Source organism: Scomber scombrus, chromosome 5 (genome assembly GCF_963691925.1).
Source record: "Scomber scombrus chromosome 5, fScoSco1.1, whole genome shotgun sequence".
Lineage (NCBI taxonomy): Eukaryota > Metazoa > Chordata > Actinopteri > Scombriformes > Scombridae > Scomber > Scomber scombrus.
In genome coordinates this window covers 14,022,828-14,047,527 of record NC_084974.1, presented here as the reverse complement: position 1 = coordinate 14,047,527, position 24,700 = coordinate 14,022,828, and the positions used below count along the sequence as shown (strand labels likewise).

The window sequence follows — 24,700 nt, the reverse complement described above, 5'->3', positions numbered from 1 at the left end:
AACTGTATGCTTGCACTCAGAGGTATTGTTGCTCCAGCTTCAGCCCTGCAATCAGGCTGCTTATGCGCTCCTGTGATGTTTGCAATCACATTTCTGCTCTGCTCTCTGGTTTTTTGTGCAACAACCTCATTAAAATTCACAACCAGTTGAAACCCAGGCAGCTGTACAGCACACCAGTGTGCTATACAGTACAGTATACTACTATATATATTAACAGTCTTTTTATTCCAAAAGTCGTATATAAAGCAAGGAGAAGTACATTTAATAAAGCCCTGGAGGGCGGGATTGGATGAACCCAGTTAAAGAGTAACTGCCTATACAGGACTCTCTAAGTGAAGGCGGTAGAGGTACTTTCATTGGTCAACACTACACCTAACATTCTATTGTTTGGGGAATTTCGACATGGTTGTTGCACCAAAAATCCAAGAGCAGGGCATACGTCTGAGAGCAGATGTTTTACGAGTGCAGCAAAGCAGTGTGAGGAAAAAGAGCTGGAACTGGAGCAGGAAATCTGTGCAAGCAACAATACATCTGAGTGAAGGTGTACTGTTTGAGCAAAAGCAGAGCAAATCTAAACACAGGCAGGGGTCATTTGAGTGCGAGGGCAGGGTTTGAGGTAAAGAATTACAAAATATGAACATGAAATCAATAAATCATGCTCTCAAATTGAAAAACCACTCTCTTGAATAAAGACTGGAAAAAGGTCCCATTGATTGGGCGCTTACCTGTGATGCGAGCAGAGGGCAGGGGCAGGCTGAGAGGAATGTAGTGTTCGTGGTTACACACCTCTCTCAAGAACTCAAATTTCAGCTCACACAAGACCTATTAGACAAAATAAATATTTGATGAAGGATGTTTAATTAATTACACACTATATTTTTTTACTAAACACTGTTTCCTCCATTTAAGTTTTTACCTTGCTGTCAGTAGCAGTGATCATGTTAATATAGTTGCTGATCAGTTTGAAGGTGAAGCCTCTGTCCATCAAAGTAAAGCAGCGCTGCAGAAACACACACACACACACACACACACACACACACACACACACACACACACACACACACACACACACACACACACACACACACACACACACACACACACACACACACAATTAGATATTGAGAAAGCCAGAGACAGATCATTTAACACAGCTGGGAGAATCAATAGGTAAAATGGTAAATGGAGAGAGCCATTATATTTATGTGTTGGTATTGATCCATCTCATAGCAATGTAAGCTGTATGTACAGTAACTCACAGTTTAAAGGCAGCCACAGTCACAATACCTCCAACAACTCCCTTGTTTCAGATGTTTCATTCAATTTTAAATATATATCCATTCTCTCACACAGAAATAAAGAAACATATCATGAATATTTTACCCGTACCTTTACAAAGGCTGCTACAGCTAAATTGGCACTGCGTGTCTCTTCTGCCAGGTCTTTGTTTTTCCAGAAGATGTGTTCGGACACCGTTTCCACCAGAGTCTCCACACGGCTCTGGTAGGATGAGGGGAAACGCTGGGGCCTGGGAAGCTGCAGTAAACGAACACAGAGTTTGCAAAAGACAATCAAACACTATGTCCAGAGTCATATTATACATGTGCAAAGAATCAATAGTGACCCATTTATGTTTCCAGATATAGCAGGTAGTAGAGTATGCCACCTTACCTTTAATTTGTCAAAGTCGACCAAATGTTGGGCCATGGACTTTACAATCAGCTCAAAGAAGAACCAGGAGAACTGAAAGAGACAGAGTTTTTGCTCCAGCATGAAAATAAACAAGGCACATGTGATTTTTATTTGAGAATTCTGCACTTATTCCATTTCCTTTGGGAACTTAGAGGCAAGAACAACAATTATATTTTAACCTGGGCAAAAATCTAATAAATGGATAGAAGAGAAGGAATGAAACTAACCTTCAGAACATTCCTGACTGCTGCCTGCTCATTGCTCTTCAGGTCAAAAGTCATGCCCTTTGCCAACTCCTCATGGACTGTCCTAAAGCCATGGGCCTCTGACTTGAACACATACTACACACACGCACACAAAAGGAAAAAGGTGTCAGCGGTATACAATATATAATACACACAAACACAGTGAAATCTTAAATAATATAAATGCATGTGAACAAATACACAACATTTAAACAACAACATTAGAATAATAAGACAAAGCAAATGTTTTCCAAACTGGATTAAAAAAACAAAAGAAAACATGAATATGGTTTGATTGAAGTAATTCTGCTGCCCACTATTCAAGTATTGCTACAGTAAATTGACCCCCCCCCCATTGAACACATATATGCGCACACACACACACACACACACACACACAGACACACAGACACACACACACACACACACACATACACACACACACACACACACACACACACACACACACACACACACACACACACACACACACACACACACAGCAGTTCAAATTGGGCACCACTAGTCCTGAACATCATGCCAATCTGTTACTATGGCAACGCTAGTTCCATTAGCTTTGCTGGTCCTCTCCTTTTACTTCCCGCCATTCGTCTCTGCCACAACCTCTTCAAGCACTGCAGTTTTCCTTCATTGTGGCCAACATGAAACAGGTCTTGTGGGTTTTCCTGCTCTCTTTCCTAATTCTCTCTCTGATTTTCTCCCCCCCAAAACAAACATGCCTTGTGTTTCTGATTGAGCAGGCTGAATGTCCTAGTTTGCCTCCCACTCAATCGCCCTCTCTTTTTCTGCTTCTTCTTCTCTCCCTCCTTCTCTGTGTGTTTGCACAGTGTTCTGGGCACGCGGCCCTAGCCAAAGTCCTGCTGGCCCCAAACACACACACACACACACACACACACGCACACGCACGCACACACGCACACACACACACACACACACACACACACACACACACACACATATACACACAAATAAACTCGCATACAAACACAAAAAGCCCCTTTTTTTCCCCCCAACAAATTAAATTGTCTGTGCAGTCATTCCACTACATCATGGAAAACAATGGCCTTTACATTAATTGTATTATCTTCTTTAGCACACACACAAACCATCTCATACTGTATGCTATCATACCTTGATATAGGAGTGCAGGTAATGATCCAGATTTTCTTCGTGGCACTTTGCAACAATGTGAACCAGCACTCTGCAAACAGAACAACAGCAACAGAGAGTTCATTTATTGCAGCTTGGCTGTACCCTTTAACAACACTTTTCCCTCTCTATTGTTTCTAGCAGATAATGGTTTAATAAAACATTCTTTAAAAAAAAGTCATAAATAAACTTATAAAAAGAAGGAGAAGGTGTTTTAAACTGTATTTTAAAACACTGCATTTCTCATTGTGTGCTTTACCACGTCCACTCAGCCATAAAACCCTGACGTCAACATAACTGATATGGAGCCTGTAGTGCCTCTACTCACCTGGTGGTGGCAGTGGTGACCTCATCGTTGTCATTCTGAGTCAGGACCTTGAACAGCTGGTTGAAGAGAACTGGCAAGAATCGGATGATCACTGGGATTCTCTCCATACTGAGAAGACCCTGGAGGAGGGCGGAAAAGCCATGTAGGAGCAGAGGGTGGACAAGATGGAAAATAAGGGGGAGTAAAATAAGTGAAAATACTTTTTTTAAAACCAGGTTTTAAACAGTGCTCACTCATTAGACATGTAGCAGTTTGTAGTTTTCAAGTCTCTGATTTTTGTCTCATAAGTTAAATTTGAAGAGATAAAGGCTTTTTCTCTGACCTTCAGGCAGTTGAGGAAGTCGGAGGTAGGAGGTTGCGAGAGGTCCAGCTCTCTCTTCTGGCACTGCTGGAGGAATCGGTTCAGGTGGGGGTCCTGGCACGGAAAGGAGAGTACATGAATACTAGATGTAGGAAGCTGGAATAATACTTAGTGCACTTTTTAAGTCATTCCTAAAATGAAAACTTCTGCATGTCAGTCGAAATTTCAGTCAGTGGTTCAGTCTCAGTCTTTGCTCAGACAACTGTTGATTATTTTGGACAATTCACAAAGTATATATTTAACCATCAAGGTTTTTGTAAGAAGCATTTAAGGGCTTGGAATATGCACTGTTATTTTAGTGGAAAGACCAAGACAGAAAGACTCACGATATCAATGTTCTTTGACATTTAAAAACCAATCTTGCAATCCATATATTTTCCTGTGTTATTATGACAACATGGATGGTCATTTATTGTCTTTATTTGTTTTCTGTGCAATATACCTATTATATTTTTACATTTAGAAAACCTTTTCTTATCAATCTTATCATTTTCTCATCAATATTGTATTCTTTTATTGATCTGATTGTATTTCTAACTTATCTGTGAATGCAGTTTTTGTTTTTAAATGTCTTGTATAAATTGATTTGACTTGACTTTTGCACAGTGCTGCGACTGAAAGTGAAACATACAGTAGGATGATCTAATTTGCAACTCACAAGCAAATCAAAAAAATGCTGTGCACCTCTCCAAACATCCTCTACAAGCAAACTGTAAACAGACTCAGTGTTCTTCCTTGTTTCATGTGCCACACACTATCTAGGTAATCTAGATCAAGGCTGATTGTACATTGTGGGCTCTCATTGCATTTGCTTGGCTACAAAGTATAAAATACATTTATCTATTGTTAAGTAGCTACGTTTTTTTTCAGAGAAGGCTCACAACAGCCCAGATAATGATAACAGCTAGCATTTTCATTTTCGGAGTGAAGTATTCTTATAAAGCTAAACCTGACAGGGCATGTCTTCATTCTGGATCATTTGCCAAGGATTCAGTAGTTGAAAACAATATGTAAAAAGCCATCCATCCCTCAATTTCCTATATCACTTATCCTGGTCAGGGTAATTTGAGACTGTAATCTATCCTATGCAGTACCTTGGACACATCCCCAGTCCATCACAGGGACAGTAAACCAGCAAAAACAAACAACGGAAAGCAAAGAGAATCCCAGATGTTCTTACCTGAGTGTATACTGTGGAGACGACTTTGGTGGACACTTTGAAGATGGCTTTTGCCCCATCAACCCATTTCACATCTGCTCCATTCTGTAATGTAAAGAGGAGATGTTCGATGTCCCATTTCTTCAAACAGTCCATTTATCACAGGACGCAATTTGTAATACTCATCTTCTCCCACAAAATTAATGCTTTTATTATTCATCAGTATTTCTTATATTCGTACATCCTGTGCCCTCCCTCCCACCTTGGTGTTGCTGGTTTCCTTGATGGCCAGATATCCATGCGGCAGGTTACAGGAGACAGGGATGTTGAACTCCTGAGATGACAGACGACCTTCTTTGAGGAGTGGCAGCCAAGAGTACCCCACTAGAAATGATGCAGACAGATACAAAACAAGGGCTACTCAATAGTGGAATAGAAAATCATAACATAACATAACATCATAAATGTTTTACTAAATTAAAGCTCCAGATCTATTACTAGCTCACCTGGGTTCTCCAGGGCTTCTTTCCTCTTAGCATTTGTCTTAGCATTGATGTCACAGGTGACATGGTAAAAGGAGAAAAGAAGATGGTGCTTTTCATGAAGTTGGGTGGGAAGCTCAATCTTCACCTGTGGACACAGTGGCATATAAAAGGTTAAATTACACAGATGCTCAATAAATGCTGTGGATTAGCTGTAAACATGTTATTGCTAAAGGCTGCTGAAGCTGAAGTCAATCCACTTACTGATACCCATCCTATAATTTTGAGACTATTGTCCTCACCTCATCGTAGAAGTCAGGGTTCTGAGAGTGATGCAGGACTGTTGAACAGGCGGCTGTGGTGAAGACTGGGCCTCCAGGCTTGCCATAGATGCACTAGAAAAATAGAAATAGTAGAATTAGCACAAAAAAAGTCACGTTCAGCCATTTTCCCATGAAACAAATGATCAAACTGGAAAAGACAGAGTCATATAAAGGCCAATAAATGTCCCATCAGCATGTTTTTGAATATGCATGCTACCTTTAAAGGTTTGGCAATCTCTTCATCTGAGCTGCGGAACTCCACATAGACTGCAAGGTTACGAGCCTGCAAACAAGAAGACCATTGTAATATTAATAATTGCACATATGGCAAAAACAGTCAGCAATAAAAATATATGAAGAGATGAACTGATGCCAAAAACAAGAGTTATGTTGTAACCTTGTTACAACATTAGCTCAAGCTCCTCTGAAATGAAGTTTTCTTAGTATAATATCTATGCTATACCTTAGCAAAGCTCTTCTGACTGTCATATTTGAGATGTTTAGGGTAGACATAGATGTGGTTTCTGTAGACTCGGTGCGGTTGGGTGAACTTGGTGGTGTCCTGAACAAACTCCTCCACCTCCACAGTAGGCTGGTGTTTGCTCAGTTCCTCAAAGGGCTTCACTGGTATACAAGAGGATGTCACACAGTCTAAAAGCACAGAGAAGAAAGTGTTTCAAACACATGAGAAAATACAAAACGGGGTATAAAAACAGACAGAGATGAAGAGGTCATACTAGGATGTTCCAATGGAATATAGTCAACTGCGATGTCCAGAGTTCCAGGAATAGTCTGCAGTTTACTGGTCTTCTCAGCCCTGCATACACAAAAGTTAAAATAAAATGTTTTAAGAACGTTTTATCCCGTGTTGGAAAATTCTACTGACCTACTTTTCTGGTGAAGCCTCCACAATGTCTTACCTTCTGAACTCAGTCACCAGCTTAATCAGGTCATCTGTGGAAATCTTGTTGCTCTCCTGTTTGAAGAGGGGTGAGAAACGAGACTCTCGGTCCAGTGCCCCATGGTTGTCCTTAAACACTGACCTATAATAGACAGAGACACACATGAGCTTCCAGTTGTTTTATTTAGTCATTAAGTGCCATGAGGATAACAGCATCAACAAAGATGTAGAAAACAGAGCTTCTCATCAGAGGCACTGACCTGACAGACCAGGCAAACGGCATTCGGTACTTTCCCAGTTTACTACAGAACTGTTTGTTGGATTTCAAAATCTTCTGAACAGTCTGAATGAAACATAAACAGAGGACAATGAACAGAAGGAAATGTTAGCATATAGCCACACTGATATTTTAAAAATGAAACGGGATGTGATTAGCCTTAATTCTAGAGTGACAGACTAAATCACAGTTTGTTTAATACAGTAACCCTGGCAACAGGTTGGATGTCTGGTGATTCACTTAGCCATTTGAACAAGGACCACATGGAGCACAGCCAGTGGGGAAACCAGGAAATATCTTGGATAGAATCTAGGAAAAACCTAATTGCCAAACTCTCTGACCCAACTGGCATTCAGTGGTGAAGATAAACTCTGGCCTTACAGGAAAACCATTTTGTAAATGTCATGCATTAAACTGTTAGACTAGATTAAACCATTTCCCTTACAGTAAACGTCTAACATCATGTCTCAAAAGCCATTATTCCCAGCTTGCTCCAAGAAATAAGGCACTATACAGTAAAAGAGTTTGCTCTGTTATTAGTTAATGACCAAAAAAGAAAAAATCAAGACCTTGAATCATACTAAGTTGATGCTAAACTGACAGTGAAAATCACAAAGCAATGAAAAAATTACTTTCTGACCTTGCTGGAGTCTGTGTTTTTGATATAAGGTTCAGTCCCACAAGCAATGTTTCCCATCAGCACCTTTTCCACTCTGGCCACCATCACTATGTCAGTATGGGGGTTGGTCACTGAGAAAATGGCCTGCATGGACAGCATTGGAAAGTCATGTTAATATTATTCTATGTGGTATTTTTGCTTTGATCCAACACTGTGTTCAAATATCACAAAATTATTCCACATCGAAAAAGCATACAATGCGTGTCTTACCTGTTTGGGAAAGCGTAGCCAGTGGTCCAGCTCCAGGCTGAGGTAACAGTCTCCTGGCTTCTTCTCTGCAGGAGAGCACAGGCCATTCTCCTGACCTCCAACCCCCGTCCCTGGACCGCCTGTCCCGTTACCGCAACCTCCGAGCATCTGATGCACTGCCTCGTGGTTAAGGTCTACATGGAAATCTGCAGATACCTTTCGCCCCTCTCGTACATCCAGCAGAGCCAACGAGACAAAGAAGGGCTCGATCTGGTAGAACATATTAAACTCAGTCATTTTTTGTACATTAACAGTAACTCAAGAATCAGTTACTCAAACCTCCACTCAGCAAAATACCTTATCTGACAGGCTTTCTGAACTTAAATTACCTCCTTTCTCTCCTGCCTTTGATGTATAATTACTGCAGAAGGGCTATTCTTATATTTCACAGGGAAGTGATCTTAAGAAATACCACACTGGTTGTGTAAAGAAAAAAAGCTTTTAGCAGCTAAAGATGTGTTATGCAGATTTGAGAGTCATCACCACATATTTCTCACACATATTAATGCAAAAGTTAAGCATGTTTGAATAAATGTCTTAAAGTGTAAAAGGTATATGTTGTATTTAATCCTCACATTAGTGACCGGTCCAGTTTCACTCTCGTTGATGCAGCCCTGCAGCATGAGGTTAAGGGAGCGGCAGGTTATCATAAACCTTCTGCCAAGCTTCTCCTCAAACGGGCGCACTGGTGCGTTTTCAGCTGTTGAATTTTCTGTCCGTGGACTCCTCAGAACCTGTGGTTGGTAAAACACAGTTTGCTAGTTGGAGGTATGCCGTACTTTAAAGGCCTTTATTTTATTCTAGTGCGGCAGAATTATTGGGAAGAATGAGATCTCGTTAAAACTGCAGCCTCGTAACACAAACTGAAGAGTGCAAGTAGAACAATGCATCAAGTCAAAACATTAATCTTTCTTTATACTTACAGGAGTGTCGGGGTCGAGCGAGAACAGATTTAACCTCTCTTCTCTCCTGGCAGAGCGAATTCCCTCATCTGTCTCTGAGATGTACTGCAGAGGGAGAGACAACATGAAAAATAGGCTGTTATAAGTTATTATGTCACTAAAAAGGCCAACAACAGTTTCCAGTTTTGTTTTTTCAGAAACAGAGAATTTGAATAGTGACATACTTGAGTTTTCAAATCAGTATAAGTCTTAAACTGATGGCTTGGACCTAAGCTTCACTGTGGAGTTCTTTTGAAATCAAAAACTATTAAACAATATGTGTTTTTTTTAACCAAAATGCATTGTGCATATTTTGAGGCCATCCTCATGCATTTACCAGTAAAGCAAACAATATACTCATCAAAACTTTGCTCCATAGTGACCCCAGTTGCCAAAAACTCCACATGGTACCTTTAAAGTAGACACTCATAGTTGTGCATGCACGTAGAGTTAATTATGAAAAGCCTAACTGCAGGGAGCAGCGGGAGAGTTATATTATTATTTGAAAAAGAAGAACTGCAAGTGTAGCCAACCTTTGCTAACTCTGGATTGATGCCTTTCTCTGTTGTATCTTCGTTCTCCTGCAAACAGCCGTCACTCAACGACAGGTCAAACACATCTGGAGGGACAACAAACACAATTAGGACTCCATAGAATGACTTCTGTTTATGAATGATAACTGCCAACACTGAGTAGATGAGAAAGTTTATCTAAGCAGTACATTTTCCCCCTAAGTTAAAGGTCATAAAACAGTTTCTAAAATAGGTTCAGCAGTATACTAAAAGCGCACTAACTGGAGTCACTGGACATATATCCATTGCAGAATAAAATATGACTCCATCTGTGGTATTTATGGATAATAAGGAAGGCAAGCATCTGCGGAAATATAACCTTCATTTGCCTGGAGCGATTCTTCCCAAAGGCCACGCTGAACAGAATGGCTCATTAATGGTAGGTCACCATGCACTCGCAGCTTGATTTACAGGCATGCTAACAGACCACAGAGCCATGACAGCTGAGACTATTACATCATTCCGTCACATTTCACTGGGGCCAATTCTCAGAGCTCCGTCAGTGTGTGTTATATTACAGGCTGTGGTTCTCACAGACTATTATGGATTTTGCTTCCATGTGAAGTTTTTTTAATAACAAGGTATGATGTACTAAACCAAGGTGGAGTCCATGATTGGGGTCAGGTCCCATTTCCTGCTGGTGATGTTATGGATCGAGCCCAACCCAGTAGAAATTCCCAATGGCAGAAATTATTTACTTAAGTAGTTGAAGTCAGAAAGGGAAGAAATTGTTACAATTTTGCTGAAACTAAGCATGAACTAATTTCTCCATGTTTTGGAATTATTTTTTTGAATTTCCCCTTTTCCTCATTATTACCATTCATGCATCCATCCACTTTGCTCTCTCCAGCTATTTTTTCAGTTTCCTCTGTTTATATCTATTAGGAACAGAACCACTCTCACCCTGGCGATGGTCGGTGAGGTCTACACTCTTGCGGTCCGGAGCAGGCCCATCATGTGGACTGATCTGTAAGATGCGGTTTAGCGTGCTGATCCACTCTTCCATGTCCTGTTCACTCTCCGCGGCCAGCACGAAGTACGTAACCTCGTTCATCTTCAGCTCAAAGGCATGCTTCCTTAGGCGGTTATTCTTCAGGGGGATGAATGGATGGATAGATGGGATAATATGGTTACATGACAAAACCAGAGCTTGGTTCAGTTTGTGGAAAGTTGTACTATTTTCCCATCTTAGACATGCAGTTTTTGAAAGCATAATGAATTGTAAGCTTAACCAAACTTAGCTCAGTTTTGGGATGTTTATTGGATAAATTAAGCTCAAAAACATAACAATAATATTGTGGTTTAGAACTTATTACACAATCACAGTGGGTACTTGTAAACAGGAAGTTGCATGTAAGTTTGATATAATGTCACTAATTTAAATGTAACTTCTTCTTTTTTTTTAATGTGCCCTCCATGTTTAGATGACTTCTAACATTGTGTGTTCCCTGCTGTCCCCTTGAGAAAAGTCTAGCTTGGTCCCACATACATCCAGCAATTAAGTTAAGGCAGACACACATCTTCAAACACTTAAAGGCAGACCTGCAATATCTTGACCTGGGCATGTGGTGTCATCATGCAGCACAATTATATACTACAATGTCTACTCATACAAGATCAGAAATATTCAGCTACAGTGTAATTTTTCTTCATTTTACTTTGTCCTGCTACTGAAATCTGCAATTCGGCTAGCTTGTACCTTTGCGTGTTTCTCCTAATATACATATAAAATCTATATATGCTTAAAATGCAGTTTATATATAGATTTCTTTCTACCAGGTAGTCTGTGGCAAAAAAAGTCTGTAATGTGTGTTGTGTGTTTGTTTGCTCTTTCTCATATGACTTATGGTTTAAAACCCACCTGCACCACACCAGTACACGAGTCAAGGAAGATGCACCCTTTAGGTTCTTTGGAGATCTTCTCATCTTTGTAGAAGTTCATGATGTAAGAGTTGTCTGTCAGCTGGGTGAGCTGAAAGTATCTCCTCTTGAATGACTGTGCAGACAAGAGATACAATTCAAATATTTTAATCTAGTTTTGGGATAAAGTCATAGGTGACAAATCATTTTATAAAATGGGATTTTTATAAAAACATAAAAAGTTATTGTTCCCTTAAATGTATTGTTGGTATGTTTCCAGTAACATCATAGGAGAAATGGAACATTTCAGGTGAGAACAGAGAGAGATCTCATGATAATGGTGACGAGGCAAAACAGAAAAAGTATGTATGTGCGTGTGTGTGTGTGTGTGTGTGTGTGTGTGTGCATGTGCATGAAAGGGTAGAGCATCAGACATTTTCTCACCCGCACAGTGATACTATTGTTGACAGTGCTGTTAAAGTTCCCTTTGTATAACCAGCCTGACCGAAACACACCGATCCCTCCCCCTCCTCCTCCTCCACCACCTCCCCCACCTCCTTTGGACGACGACAGTGAGGTGGTGTCCTGTAAAACACAAATAGGTAAGTTACAGATACATTACCCGACGATCAATAGAGAGAAGGGGATTTTCTAGACTCTCTCTACCCAACAACGACCATTTGTCAGTTAAATTATGTTCATAAACAATGTCCCACTGACCTGTAATGAGCTAACTGCTCTTTCAGAGTATATTTTAACAGCTTTAAGGCTACCATAAACTAATTTAAACATGAGACCCAGGATGTACCCTGTATGTAATGCATTCACTCTAAGAAGCATTTGTCAGAAGATGGTCATTACTGACCTCATCCTTGTCTATGTCCTCATAGTCAATCTCAAAAGAATGGGATGGCAGCTTCTCTGCTTTGTACAGTTTCCTGTAAAGAAATGAGGAAAGGAGAAGAAGATATTCAGACAAAAGTGGATCACTTGAAATGAAATACACGTATGGACAGAAAAAATGATTTCAGGAATTTAATTAATCTACTCTATTTGACTTATGCAAGTAACTGTGGGTGGCTGACTCTGCCTCATCGTTCCCTGTCAGGAGTCAACAATAGACGGTCGTCGCTCAATCCTGCTCCACTGATTTCACAGGCTGACCCGTCTTTGTGTGCTAGCCATGGGATAAAATGCCTTTGTGTGTGTGCCATGAGCTGGAGACAACCAGGCTGCAGTCTGTGCAGGATAACACTGGAACCACCCTTTGCTAAAAGTCACACAGTCGTAAAAGCTGTCTGAAATAATCTCTTAAGGGGACTATGTTTAGAAGATTTCAAGTGATTGTGGGCTGGCCGTGGACACAGGAATGCTTATACTGGCCTGCAGAGATGAAGATTGCTCCACTCAAATAATAGCGGTAACAATCACATGTATATAATAGCTGCAGATCCCCATTGTAATATGCTTTCTCTTGTGTAATTCTCTTGAACATGTTTCAAAAATCTGTGAGGATATAGTTTATGTTTGGTTAGCTAGTTGTTAGCTTGATAAACAAGTGATGTTAACGCTAAAAATGTCAGAGGATAGATTAACTTTATGGAATAGTATCTTAGCAGGATTGTGCTCCAACTTATGTTTAAGGCCTTACTTTAAAGCACATCCTGGACGTCAGTTCATAGGTCATGTGAACTGACTGAAAGAGTACAGTGGCAACCCATGGGACAGAAGAAGGACATTCCTGTGGTTGAGAGCAGTGACTGCAGGGCTGCTCTGGGTCAGTCTCACTGGGACTGACAAAACTCTGGTTGACTGACAGCCTGATGACTGAATGACTGACTGACTGAACCAGTGTCTGATTAAATGACTGACTTTTAAAAAGGGGATCGAGGGAGCTTTGAAAGTTGACATTTGTTGGAGTGGAATGTCCTCCTTCTTGTCTTTTACTCAACACTAGTCACCATCTTGTTCTTGTTAATGACCTCCCACCTCAGTGTAACAAATTGTGGTTCTGCTTGATGATAGCTGCTACTTCTGGGTTTGGTTGTTTATGAGGAAAAAATCCAGCATGTCTTTAATCAAGTCAGAAAGTTAAACAATTCCGAATGCACATTTTTTTTACATTTCCGTATCATCATACATCAAAAAATGGACAAACCCATGCTTTAAGGCAGTTACAGGAAACACCTATAAGAGCCTAGTGCTGGCTTTTGTTTGAAGATTTGCATTACCGATAATACGTTTTGATACCCATGTCAAAAAGGTACTTTTTCCAATATCTTAATGTTAGAAAGATAAACATGTTTTTCTAAGAAACATTATTTTTGGTGGGCAAAAGAAGCAAAAAAAGTGTAAAAAAGTAGTCTAAAATTGGCAAACTTAAATAACAAACTACAATAGTGAACATTAGAGGGCAACTTTTGGGTTTTGAAAGCTTTAGATAATCTATGACACATTTCAGCTGGCTCAGTTTAGATCCTAATCGACAACAGAAACTGTAAACAGTTTATTTTTCAAAAGTGTATTACCTAGGCAGCAGGCGGTAGTCTCCAGCGTAGTCGTCATACTTGAACAGGACCACATTTTGTTCAGAGTTGTAATACTTGCAGGCCTGGAGGAGAAGGTGGAGATTAAGATGAATATGATTTAATATCAAGTTTCCAAAATAATGTCCTCTGTGGGAAACCTTGACCTGAGATAGCTGAAATATCTACACTCATTGAAGAAAGTGATATTACAGTAGAAACAGGGAGTGTACAGTCAGACTCTCCTGAGGCTTTGCTACTAATCTGCTGGCTGGGATTCATAATTAAATTATTTAAATTATGAAAGGTACTGAATTAAGCCCCTGAGGAATCTGCAAAAAAGATATCTTTACGCCTATAGATTACTTGTCTGTCTCATGGAGCGCAAGTTTTCACAGTTTCTCCCTCTCAGACACACACACACCTACACTAGACAAGAAGTCAACGAGGCAGTTTCATATCCTCTTCTCCGTCTACTTGTTCAATGGCGTGTCGCAATTCTCTTTTATCCATTTGTTAGAGAGTTCGTCATCTTTTGTTAACAATGTCTCAAAATATAAACAGACCAAACATATTATCCGCCACAATATTAACCTGAGACAGGCCAGCACACACACACACGCAACCAGAGTCAGGCACACACTAGTCTCCAGTGAGCTGTGACAGTACTGTCTGGAGAGTTTCCGTCTACACGGATATTATTTCTCCACTGAGCCTTTGAAATTATGGCTGGTCGATCTGAAATGAGCCCTGATAGACCTAGCCTACACACAAACACACATTTAGATATGCACACATCTGGTTTATTTCAGAGGCATGACAGAGGCATGGTGAAACCGCTCGACCGGTATCAGGATGTCCTATATTAAAAACTGCTTAAACTGACAAACCTCACCACCAACCAACACCAACTGAAATCTGTCTCACTCCAAACCTCAGTGGTTTAAGTCCTGTGCACTCTCTCCTACACATGGACACACACACACACACACACACACACACACACACACACACACACACACACACACACACACACACACACACACACAAACACAGAGTACACCTCACCTGTCTGACCAGCAGACATTCAGTCTGTACCTCTGCCCCCTCAGGAACTGTTGACTTGAGAGTCCGTCTCTCCTGAGGCACCGTGGACACCTGCAGGAATAAAAGGAATAGAAGAGATCCGTTAACATGAAAGCAAAAACACACACAATGCTTTTTATATGTTTTATAGCAGAGATGGGACCTAACCTGTGACAAAAAGCATCCATATAAAAAATAATACATAAAATCAAACTATAACCTTTTGATTACAAGAGCAACAGTGTCAGGAAGTGGTCAGCTCACTAACACTGCTTTAACAATATGAGAGAAACCCTGATTACTTATAATAGGAAATCGAGGCAGCCTGCATGACAATGGTATAAGTGCAATATTGTCATCCGAGGTGTCCTGACTCCCGATACTGAGATTTTCAAGAGACAACTTAAAACTCACTTGTATTCGTCACCCTTCAGCTGTGCCTAAATTAACCACCTTATTGGATTATTGGTTTATTTGCACATTTGTAAAATAAAAGTCAGAGAAAAATAGTAAAATGAGGTAGGTCTTAAAAGCTCACCTATAAGATATAATAAACAATAACAATGCAAAGTTAAATAACAAAAATAAACATAAATATGATGTTCCTAAATAATATTACATACAAACAATGCAAAACAAAATAAAGGAAAAAAGGAAAGAATTCTAAGTTAAATACAAAAGAAAAGAAAAGAATGAATACATTCACAAAACATTACAAAGTCCGGATTATGTACTAGAATCTTTTGTCATCAGAACATTTTTAAGTTTCACTTTGTATCTGGACAAAGACAGAAAATCAATAACTAAATGCAAATTTCTATTCCATAATTGGAATCCATCTTATTGAAAACTCCTCGAGACATAAGGTACATTGGTAGGTATAGGTTATTATTTGTCTAGTTGAATATTGGTGTACCTGAGAACTACAAATACAAAATGTTTTGAAACTTTCTGGTAAATCTATACTATACTATTTTGACTTAAAAATAAAAGTACATATTTGAAAAATATTAATATCAAAAATAGACAGTACCATTGCATGACAATGATTTGAGAAATGTGCCATTCTGACAAAACGTTTCTGCAACAAAAATATTTTATGAAGATATGTGTGGAAAGTGCTGGCCCACACAATATTACAGTAAGTGATGTATGGATATATTAGACTGTAATATAATGTAAGCATACAAGAAGAATGTAGAAAAGCACTCATTTTCCTAATAATCCCTAGAGATTTTGTAACCTTGCTACAAACAAAACTGATGTGATCTTTCCAAGTAAGTTTTTCATCAATAAAAATTCCAAGAACTCTTGTTGATGTAACTTTAACAATTGTTTCAATGTACAATTTAATAGGTTCCAAATTATAATGAATTTTTCCAGCAAATATCATAAAGTTAGATTAAAAAAAAACCCATTTAATAACAATTTATCTGTTTGAAACTATTATGAATATGCAAAGAGAGCCACTGTTTACTTCATTCATGAGTACAGACAAATCTGATCAAATATATTTCTGCTGTAGTCTTTGTAGGTCTGTTTTATCTCTATATGCTTTTCATGACCATTTTTGTTATTATTATTATTATTATTATTATTAGTAGTAGTAGTAGTAGTAGTAGTAGTATTGTTATTATCTTCACATTATGTTTTTGTCTCCATTATTTTGTTTTGCTTTGTTTCCATCTGTGTGCTGTAATGCACTTGGGATCAACTGTGATGTGTTTAAAGTGCTATATAAATAAAGTTGAGTTGACACAGAAAGGGATGTGGCTCCAGCTTGTCCACTTTTCAATTTCTGCTTTTCTGTTTCAATGCAGTTATGTATTATACATTAGCTTAAAGCAGATATTTCTGTATATATGTAAGCTAATGAATGACTGGAAATTGAAGCACAGAAATACCAAGTGAGGGGACCTTATCCAAAATATGAATTTATATTATGAGTGTTGACTTTTTAAACTCTCAAAAATTTCAAAAATGCTGTATAGTTTGGACTCTAATATCAACAACTCCTGCACAATGATTTGGGAGGAAATACAAAAAGTTATCCAGAATATGAATGTAATATTCATCAATTCCTTCTTCTCAACATTGTTTCTGGCCCACTTTATTGCAGTGAAGATGAATAATTCAGGTCCAGTCTTTTAATATGTGTTACCTTCCTTTGAACTGATTAGACCTACAACTGAAACCTGAAGCTTTAATTCTAAAGTATATTTCATGTTCCATGAAACACAAAATGAACATAATCTTTATTGTGGACATTCATATGTTCAGAAAGAAATGGAGAGCCATTTTCCAAGTGATGCAGTCAGTAATAAAGATTTGTGTATGTGTGAACAGTGACAGACTTTGACAAATCAGCAGGCAAAAACACTGAGCTCCCTAACCAACTGGCAAATAAACAGATCTAGTAAATGCCTTTGGTTCAATAGCACTACTCTGCCAAGCCACTGTCACTTACAACTATGGAAATTGACTGTAGACTACAGAGAGACAGAAAATCAGAGGAGACTGCGTCTTGTAGCCAGACAGAGCTTGAAACCAGTAGAGTCATGCACTTAAACTACAACAAAACAGACGATTCCCTTTACCACAAGTCGCCAATTAGGTCATCTTAATGTGCAAAGGATCTGCATCTGCAGAAACACATTAGTAGAGTAATCAAGGTACTAATGAGCAAAGGGCTACAGGCAACTGGAGAGAATAAAAAGTTGACTGTAATGAAAAGACTGCAATGCTCAACATGCACGATGAGTGTGAATAAGTGTGTCATGGTGGAGCAACGAGGAGGTGTCATGTGTTGCATTGCAAACATCAATATATTGTTTAATTAACAACTTACTATTTGCAATCATTACCGTAAGCAAATGTTTGCAGCATCTATGACAGCAGTTGGTTATTAGCAAAGGAGGAAAAGTGATTGTTTGCACTTTGGCACTGGTGGCCCTTTATTACTTGATATATTGTATTTGGAATTTTTTCAATAAAGATTTTTCTAAGTTATTGGGTCAGGACAAGTTTTTGGAAACAGTTTATGTAAACTCATGTACAGACATTTTTCTCCGTGTTTGAATATTATTAGTATTACATTTGGTGGAAAACTGAGATTCACAACAGTATTAAATTATTAGTCGTTTTTTCAATTCTTGCCACAGCTTCAGTGCAAGTCATTGAAAGTACAGTAGTCCAATTAAGCCAGTTATCAAATATCTGTTTGATCAATTATGTCTCTTGTGAATAATGATAACAGGACTGTACAACAAGACATATGTTGCTCTTCGAAATATATTAGACATATTTATATTTTTTGTTTTTTGGTGGGTATAGGGTGGTAAATAACAGAATAGGTGTTTAAATGAAAAATATGACATTATTTATACAAATTAAGTTTTATGTTTCATTTGTAATGCATGTGGCTATAAGAGCACTATTTCAGCAGTTTTGTGTATTACAAACAAAGCACAGAACTGTTTGCTCTCCACATTTAAGTAACTATTATCGAGATATTACCAGGTCTACTGAAGATATGTCTGAAACATAAAATATTTAACACAAATTTTATTGGTGGCAAAATCATTTTAATGGTCCACGACTTGCCAGTTTTATTATTAATGCTACAGCTTCTGAAAATTAAGACTTCCCATAAATGCCTGTGTTTCCTGTCACACTGAGAATATTTCTTACTTTCTGTTTTCTGTTCTCATTTATTAAACATGTTGATGATGATTTTTAGGGATTGTTTTGTTCTATTTTCCCCTTTTCCCCCTCAATTGCTGATTCTCCTGCACTGTAGTTCTTTTTACTGTTAACTTCCACTGTTGGGAGGAGCCTTTCCAAGTTTATGTCATGAAGTAATCTGTATCTGGACTATAAAGTAATCCTGCTGATACTCTGCCACTTATGATATTAACACAATATAAGCCACATTGTAAAGGCAGACAGAGACTGCCAATCTGCTGTGGTCTTATTCCTATTTAGGGTCAAAGGGGCATGCTTGCAAGAATGGCATAAAACAACAATGAAACATTATGCAATGGTCAATGCAACTGAAATGATCAGTTGGTAAATCGAATAGTTGATCAACAGGCAATTTAATGCATTTATTATGTACAACTGCCAAATTTTCATAAATGTGACAATTTACTGTTTTTCTTTGTCACAAGTTTATAAACTGAATATCTTTGGATTATTTTAGACATTGACAAAGTGTCATACACTTACTGAGAAATCATTGTCAGGGAATAGGAGCAGATCTCTGAGAGGGTCTTCCTTCAACTCGTCCCCCAGTTCAGAGATGACAGCCTCATAGTCAAGTGGATCAATCAGCTTAGGCTTCTCTTGCTGCAAATAGACACACAAAGATAAATGATCGGTATTCACCCATTTGGCTGTTTAATTATACAATACAATAAGATACGATACAAATGTTTGAAAAAATGTCATTCAGAATAACAGCTGACAAATGGAGTGGTCTTTCACTGAAGTAGATTAATGCAATGACTTGCAGGCTCCATGACAGATAGTCCCCTAAAAATGTGGGATTTCAAGATGAAAACAGTCATAGTAAATTAGCAACAGACAACACACAATCTCACCATTCTGGAATAAAAACATAACATGACACTTCCTGTGTTTTGCCATGACATCATTAGGACCTAAAAAAATTATCAAGGAAGTAGCAGAACAGCTGCAACAGCTGTGACACACCCGACAGAATAATACATCTGTGAGCTTGTTTTGAATAAACTGAAACATAAAAGCACTAGGTAACACATTACAGACATAGTAAGACAACTTTGCTTAACTTTATCTACAACCAGATATGATTTGGATTTCCTTTGAACACTTCCCTTACTGACATTATAACCACATGAAAACACCTCATCCAACAAACGGAATCCAACACCCTCACACCTTCCTGACTACTTTTTATATGCTCTATATAAACCACAAATGTAAAAGGTGCAAAACGATAATGCACCTCTGACATACTCAATTTCTCTTTCTCCAAGACATTCAAAAAGCTTTAATGAAGTATTATGCAAGTAACTCAATGAGTCACACAAAAAACACAACATTTTCAACATGTGCTCAACAGATTAAGGACGGCGGTAGAGCACTGTTCAGAAAATAGCAGCACAGGAGCAACAGAAGCAACAATGAGAGCTGAAGCAGTATGTGGTCAGGAAGATGGAGGAAATAATGATCTCTGGTTTGGTTCACACGTATACAGTGCAGACCGGGGATCTTTCCAGCCACCTTAACAGTCAGAACAGGCCTCAGTACTTAAGTGAGCAAGAGCACGGAGGGGTGTGTGGTGGGGGGGGGCAACCTTCTACCTCAGTACTTTCTATACCATCCATATATTGTTTACTGTTAACATTCATGCACTTTTAAAAATAAGTATGCTGCTTTATGTGTGTGTTTACCTAGATTTTTTATTTCACAGTTGTTTGTCCTCGTATTGTATTGCACACATACTGTACATGATTCAATAATAAATACTGCTTCAATGACCATGGTTAATCAATTACCAAAATGAACTGACAACAATTAAAATCATTGATTAATCTTTTGAATCAATAAAATTAATATGACAAAAAAAAAAAAAAAACATATCCTGCCCCAAGCTTCTCAAATATGAGGTTTTATATCACTGTGAATTCAATATATTTGCATTTTGGACTGTCGAGAAGACCAAACAAGTCTTTTGAAGACGTCAATTTACAGACTCAATAATTAGTTAATTAATTGAAACAATAGTCAACAGAGGTATTGATAATGGAAATAATATATAGTTATAATAACTCTGATGATTAATAAGTAAAACTTGCTTTTCTGAGAAACAAACACAAGCATATAAATGACAGAAAAAGTGATAGGCAGGCATATTGATTAAACTTGAGACTTTCATTTGCACAGAGAGACTCTACTCTGACCCATGTGACATCAGTGTTTGAAGGGAAAGTCTGGTGCTCCCCACACAAGATGACATCTGTCAGAAACTGTAGCATGAGTTCTGCTCGGTACGCATCAATGATACATACATCATTTAATCTGTCAACTTCAAAGTATTCTCCTGTATCTGACTCTTCCTGTCACAGAGCTTGATTCAATGAACTGTAACACACAAATCTTGAAAAAGAAGAAGAAATGAAGCACGCAATAATCATCATAAAACTGTTTAGAGGATGAAGATAATGACCACAGGTAAAAATGCATAAATCAAACTATGATTGACAGCAGACGGACAATACATGAGGCACTGATAGTAAATAAAATCCATGTGCAGTCAATAAGTACTAGAATGATGAGTGTAAGCAGTGTAAAAGTGACAGTGACAACCAGCAAAGACAAAAAGAGACACACGCATACATACAATACTCAGCCGGTTGAAATTCGATCGCACTCGTTTGCTCTTTATTTTCTTCCTGAAGGTGATTTTGCTCCTGAAGCTCATTGCCAACAGATTTAAAGTTACAGTATTAAACAAAAACGGAGCTGTCTTCTACTAAAAATGGGGGAAAAAAACTAAACGGTCACAACTACATGTACATCCAAAGAGAACTACACAAAACACACACCGCAGGCATGTGCTCTATCAGAAGCAGAACTAGCACTGGGTGAGGTTTTGGTTGCACGTCAGCACACGTGGATGTTGAGGAAGTTGATGCTCGATGTCCAATACACACAAATACACCGTTCAGCATACACAACCACATACACACAAATGAAGACAGAGAGAAAATCCCCCGCGAAAGAGAAATCAACCAACCAGTTGCTTCAGTTTCTATACATCATATTCTGTTTGACTCTCAGCATCTTTCCCTTTAAGACAATTGCGTGAGACAATTTGAGGCATTGCTTTCTGTGCTGAACAAATCAAGGGTTCGAAATGAGAGAAGATCCATTATTCTTACATTCCATACTACAAACAGCCACAATAAGGGGCTACTCCCCTCTCTACAGTTAAACACTATCATGCATTCACACACACCCAGGATCTTATCTGCTTTCGTCCAAATTTAACAATAGCACACCCTCAACCCACATATGCTCATATACGTGCATGTACCACTCAAACACACAAACCATCAACTTCCTGCTCTAAAGCTATTCTGTCCTCTTCATTGTTTGTGAGTCTGTCTGCAGGCCCGTGCATATTGACTGAAAACACTGTGACTAGGGATGCTCCGATCGATCGGCCGCAGATCGTTATCGGCCGATATTGATCCTAAACAGGTTGATCGGTGTGCTCTCAAAGTGCAGATCAGAAAAGCTGATCGCAAATATATATATATATATATATATATATATATATATATATATATATATATATATATATATATATATATATATATATTTATTTATTTTTTACCGGAGACATTCTGCGCGTGACGTATATTATATGAGACTGTTTTGTTTCCCGCATTCCAGCGCGTGACGTAATTAACCTGCCACTGTTTATCCGCTCTCATGAATGAGGCTGGCACAGGCAGCATGAGTTCTCCGGTCTGGAATTTTTTCACAGTTTCCGAAAAAGATGTAAAACTCGCTGTTTGCAAGATATGCGACGCCGAAATACCAAGAGGTGGTCAACAACAACGACAATTTAATACAACTAACCTCATCCGACATTTGAGAACGCGCCACACAACAGAATACGGCGAGTATGAGGAACAAGCCCGGACAAAAAAAAAGACGGCCGCCGTCACTCAGCCCACTGTCAGTGAAACGTTTAGACGTCTGGAGCCTTACAGCAGGGACAGTAAAAGGTGGAGGGATATTACAACAAAGCTGACAGGGCAGGGTTGACACAAATAAAAAGTTGATTGTGGTACATAAAGATCTTGATTGTGTTTATTATTTATTTTAGTACAAATGGTTTTACCACTTTAAGTGGTGCACAAGGCTACACTGTAAATACAGGACATTGAGGATTATTATTATTATTCTCCCATCTATTCTGTGATCGGTGATCGGTATCGGCAGATATATGATTCCTGTGATCGGTGATCGGATCGGCCCCCAAAAATGCTGATCGGAGCATCCCTAACTGTGACAAAACAAATGTGTACAAAATAAAAAAATAAGACAATTTTTCACTCGTGTTGGTTCTCCTTGTAATACACGAATACGTTAGACTCGTGAATTTAGGATGACATTAACATTTGTTTGCCTGAACACATACCGACATTCACTTCCCCCAGATTAAACCTCATAGAAGAACAGAGATCTGTAGAAGAGGAAACAATTTCTGACCCTGCCATACCTGTTGTTGATACATTACAATAAAATGGCCCAAGTAAACTATTTAGTGGAACTCATGCAATGAATGATGCATAAAAATGAATGTTCTTCATTTGAATGGGTTACTTTATTTGGTTTTAATTTATGTCTATATTTTTAAATGAGATGTGCCCACGCTCACAGCGTGGAAAAAAATCAATTTAATAAAATCTACGATTTAATTTGAGTTAATCCACAGTAAACTGTCAACAGTTTTCAAAGAACACCATTCAGTTCCTATGCTGCTGTAATAGTTGTTTACAGTGAGACCTGTTGGTTATTCACAAACTGTACAGAATGCAAACGACCGACTACCCCCCAAACCCTGAAAAACGTAAAAGATCCTCTCTAGAGCCAGTGTTTGGTTTGAGGTGGAGGCAGCAATCTCAGAGATAGCAAATAAAACCAAAAAGAGGTAGGTGAGAAATATAATTGTTTGTTTTTGTAACTTGGGTGAAATTGTGAGGAATTAGACATGGAAATGTAGAATTGGACAATGTAAACAACAGAAAATAGAAAATAACTTCACACTGTCCTGCTGAATGTTACAATGCGTTATATATTAGGTCAGTTAACAGTAGTTGGTTTCGGTCAAGTATTGTTAGGTTAAGTGTTGTTAGAGTGCAAAAACAGTTTCGTATGTGTGAAGGAAACTGATGGCAACCTGTATCGCATGTAAAGGTGTGAAGAACAAAGGTTTCTATTTTGTTGTGTGTTAGCCTCTTGCTATTTATGAGATTGTACGATTTAACCAGGATGAATGAGAAAGGATCTTCTGTCAACATGTCTCATGATTGTAACTCAGCAGAGTGCTCATGGCCCTGCAAGTCTACCAGGACAAGTAATGCATTACTCTTAATCTACTGTATGCTTTCCTAATTTAATAGCCGCTAATAAGTCTTTGATGTTTTGCATCTGAAATAGTGGTTCATAAATAACTCTCAGCACTGCACTCCTTCAAGCCTAGTTAACATCTGCAGCAATATGCAGCAATTCAACATCCCTTTTCTTCCACTGACTCCTCCCTCCATCCTTCCTCTGTTCTGCACCAGCTGCCTCAGCTGGCTCCATCTCTCCCCTCTCTTCCCCTCCTCTATCGCTTCCACAGCTCATCAAACATCCTCAGTGCACTCCTTTATTTCTTCTTCCTTTGATTCTCTCTTCATCTCCTCTCTGCTCCCTTGTTCTCACCCTATTAAACATCCCTTTTAACATCTCTCCTTCAGCCCTCCGCCCCTGTTTCTCACTCCCTCCCTCTTAGCAGGGGTGAGGTAGAGTGGGTGTTGATGTTGGTAAACTACAGCTGTGAGCAGGGCACAAATAGAGCACTAGACTGGTGGCTCACAGCATGGCTTTCCTCCAAAACGACTGTGAACAAGGGAACGAGACAGAGGGAGAGAAGGGGGAGTATTCCATATAACTCAGGAGGGGAAAGAAGAACATAATAAATCAAATTTGAGAATCAATTAACATTAAGAGCCAAAAAAGACAAAGCTGGAGAGAAATCACAGGGTTCACCTTTTCGCACATCATGCGCACAAGCTGACCTGTATCA

General features: G+C 38.8%; 1 protein-coding gene across 2 annotated transcripts in view; it reads right to left on the bottom strand.

The window, feature by feature from the left end:
- dock10 (dedicator of cytokinesis 10) overlaps positions 1-24,700 on the bottom strand; it is a 70,525-nt gene that overhangs the window by 16,216 nt on the left and 29,609 nt on the right. For both annotated transcript variants that reach the window (XM_062418477.1, XM_062418476.1), the window contains exons 2-30: positions 19,078-19,197; positions 14,833-14,922; positions 13,768-13,850; positions 12,105-12,177; positions 11,684-11,824; positions 11,241-11,375; positions 10,283-10,469; positions 9,341-9,426; positions 8,790-8,873; positions 8,442-8,600; positions 7,828-8,076; positions 7,579-7,701; positions 6,922-7,004; positions 6,681-6,803; positions 6,498-6,577; positions 6,224-6,411; positions 5,978-6,043; positions 5,740-5,832; positions 5,462-5,585; positions 5,218-5,339; positions 4,977-5,060; positions 3,758-3,850; positions 3,436-3,554; positions 3,090-3,159; positions 1,920-2,033; positions 1,672-1,743; positions 1,390-1,536; positions 917-1,000; positions 726-822 (exon numbers count right to left, since the gene is read on the bottom strand). In XM_062418477.1, coding sequence (XP_062274461.1) covers positions 726-822; positions 917-1,000; positions 1,390-1,536; positions 1,672-1,743; positions 1,920-2,033; positions 3,090-3,159; positions 3,436-3,554; positions 3,758-3,850; positions 4,977-5,060; positions 5,218-5,339; positions 5,462-5,585; positions 5,740-5,832; positions 5,978-6,043; positions 6,224-6,411; positions 6,498-6,577; positions 6,681-6,803; positions 6,922-7,004; positions 7,579-7,701; positions 7,828-8,076; positions 8,442-8,600; positions 8,790-8,873; positions 9,341-9,426; positions 10,283-10,469; positions 11,241-11,375; positions 11,684-11,824; positions 12,105-12,177; positions 13,768-13,850; positions 14,833-14,922; positions 19,078-19,197 — 3,289 coding nt within the window. The remainder of the gene's footprint in view (positions 1-725; positions 823-916; positions 1,001-1,389; positions 1,537-1,671; positions 1,744-1,919; positions 2,034-3,089; positions 3,160-3,435; positions 3,555-3,757; positions 3,851-4,976; positions 5,061-5,217; positions 5,340-5,461; positions 5,586-5,739; positions 5,833-5,977; positions 6,044-6,223; positions 6,412-6,497; positions 6,578-6,680; positions 6,804-6,921; positions 7,005-7,578; positions 7,702-7,827; positions 8,077-8,441; positions 8,601-8,789; positions 8,874-9,340; positions 9,427-10,282; positions 10,470-11,240; positions 11,376-11,683; positions 11,825-12,104; positions 12,178-13,767; positions 13,851-14,832; positions 14,923-19,077; positions 19,198-24,700) is intronic.